We start from the raw sequence: 2,227 nt of genomic DNA, 5'->3' as shown, positions 1-2,227 counted from the left end.
AGAATACCTGAAACAAGAGCTTGCATGAAAGAAAAATTAGAAAAAACGTTGGTGTCAGTGTATGGAGTATCAGTCATACGAATTTTCTTATGATGTGTGTATCAAGTGAACAAAGCAAACAAGCTTTGTATAGAAACTTTTAGAATACCAAGTGAAAGTCATAATTGAATAAAAAATTCAATAGAAATTAAGGGGCTGTTTGTTAGCCACTTCATGGTTTCATTCAGAGTGAACCGGTCAGAGGCACAGTTATTTGGTTCGGTAAAAGGCCCACATCTGAATGGTTCCATTCAGATCTGATCCATTCAGATATTAGAAGTCGCTGAATGAACTTTCTTCACAAAATACCCTTTGCCCTACCTGTTCTCCCTCTCGCTCTTCACAGTCGCTCCGCCTCCATCTCCATCTTCCTCCACCGGCCTCCTCCACCTCACCGGCCTCCTCCACCTCACCGCCCCTCCTCCACAGCCTTCACCTCTGTCGCCGCCCCTCCTCCACCGTCTCTCCTCCACAGCGCCGCTACTCACCTCAGCCTTCATCTCCGTCGCCGCCCTCATCCTCTCCCCTTCAACATCGACGTCTCCATCTTCACTGCTTCCTCCATCCACCGGCTTCCTCCCTGCACCGGCCTCCTCCACCACGTCGGCCCCCCACCACGTCGGCCTTCTACCTCGTCTCTCCTCCGCATCTGCTGTTCTCGTCATCTCTCCTCCACAGGTACATGATGTTTATATAAAATAGGTTGAGGTTATGTTGTGAGCCCTAATTTTTCATTGTTTTTAGAATTTTGAGGTGTCGTTGGAATGTGCAAATTGGTGATACTGGAATGTAACCATGTTAAATTTGAGTTGGTATTTTCATTCTTTAACAATATCGATTCAAGCCCTAGTATGTATAATGTGCAACTTTTTTATATATATTTTGTATATATGTATGATTAGAAACAGATTATTAATTGTTTGGTAATATTGGTATATTGATTTTATTGCAATTGTTTATTACTGATGATGTTGTGAAACTGTGAAGTTTGATGTGCGGATTTTTATATATACGTATGATTAGATATTTAAGTAGTTCAGAGGGGTAAAAATGTCATTTTACATAGTCATTCAGAGGTGCAACCAAACAGCGTTTTACTGGTTCAGCACTTACTGGTTCAGAGCCTCTTAGCCATTCAGACCTCTTATTCATTCAACACTTATTGGTTCAGATGTTGCCAAACAGCCCCTAAGCCTAGATTCAATGACATTGAATTCTAGAACTTGATAACTAGTAGAAATGTGAACACTCTCCTGCACACCAGTTAGCTAAGCCACAGACCCGAGCCACGCTAAAAAGAGTAAAGGCGGCTCCAAGCGGCGATGCGAGCATGCAAAGTGCGCCATCAAAACGGCACATTACGCCAATCGCCCTTGTCTTGTGACTAGGCGCCTGCACGTGTCGGGTGTTTTGCACCCTCCTGGCTGCCACTGGGTGTGACTTATCACATAGGAATACATTCATGTAGAGAATTCTAATTATAAATGAGCAACAGATATATCTCTCCACCAATGTTATATGTAAAATTCTAAAATCTTTTCCATAGCTTCGGGGCTATATAAATAGACATTAGAACTTTAATATATCTGATCATTGTTTGGCCCAAAAGTATCCACAATATTCGGTTTAGGTGTTTTATAGCTCACCTAAAGGAGAAAGGGCATAGAGAGAGGATGATATGAAGAGAGGTAGAAGGGACAACATGTGGAGAAACAACATTGAGCGTCGTCATCTACAAGATATAGTTACGAAATAAAATTTGGTCTTCTATTCAAGATAATATGATCGTGTTTGAACCATTGGGCCGCGTAAGAGTATTGGCCCAGCCCAATTAAAGTAACCCAATAAGGTATATGACCCAAATTTGCCTGCTAAAGTAATTTTGCTAGTTCAATATTGTAATTTAACGAGTTGACGGTAACCCGCGCTTTGCAGCGGGATATTGATTACTGAAGACATTTATATATATATTTTTTTAATGACAAATTTTTTTTAATCTCTGTTGGTTTGTGAAGTAGGTTCATAAAATATGCTTAATTTCGAAAATAAGAGGTTTTTTTTTTTTTTTTTTTTTTTTTTTACGAAACTCATAAAATACATACCTTTATCCATCTTTATTTTTTATAATGGATAATGTATGAACAAAGCTATATTTAATCTGAATCACTATACCTCCCAAACCTTTTGA

The 2,227-nt window shown here is 39.8% G+C and overlaps 1 protein-coding gene across 1 annotated transcript; it reads left to right on the top strand.

The window, feature by feature from the left end:
- The first annotated feature begins 271 nt into the window (after positions 1 to 271).
- LOC118480520 (wiskott-Aldrich syndrome protein family member 1-like) lies at positions 272 to 987 on the top strand. Its single transcript, XM_035975464.1, has 2 exons — positions 272 to 717; positions 784 to 987. Exons 1-2 carry the CDS (start codon positions 327 to 329, stop codon positions 789 to 791), a joined length of 399 nt encoding a protein of 132 aa, XP_035831357.1. The 5' UTR covers positions 272 to 326; the 3' UTR covers positions 792 to 987.
- The last annotated feature ends 1,240 nt before the right edge of the window (positions 988 to 2,227 follow it).

This window comes from Helianthus annuus, chromosome 7 (genome assembly GCF_002127325.2).
Source record: "Helianthus annuus cultivar XRQ/B chromosome 7, HanXRQr2.0-SUNRISE, whole genome shotgun sequence".
NCBI classification, from domain to species: Eukaryota; Viridiplantae; Streptophyta; class Magnoliopsida; order Asterales; family Asteraceae; genus Helianthus; species Helianthus annuus.
Note: the sequence above shows the minus strand (reverse complement) of the source record. Positions and strands in the feature narration are given on the sequence as shown.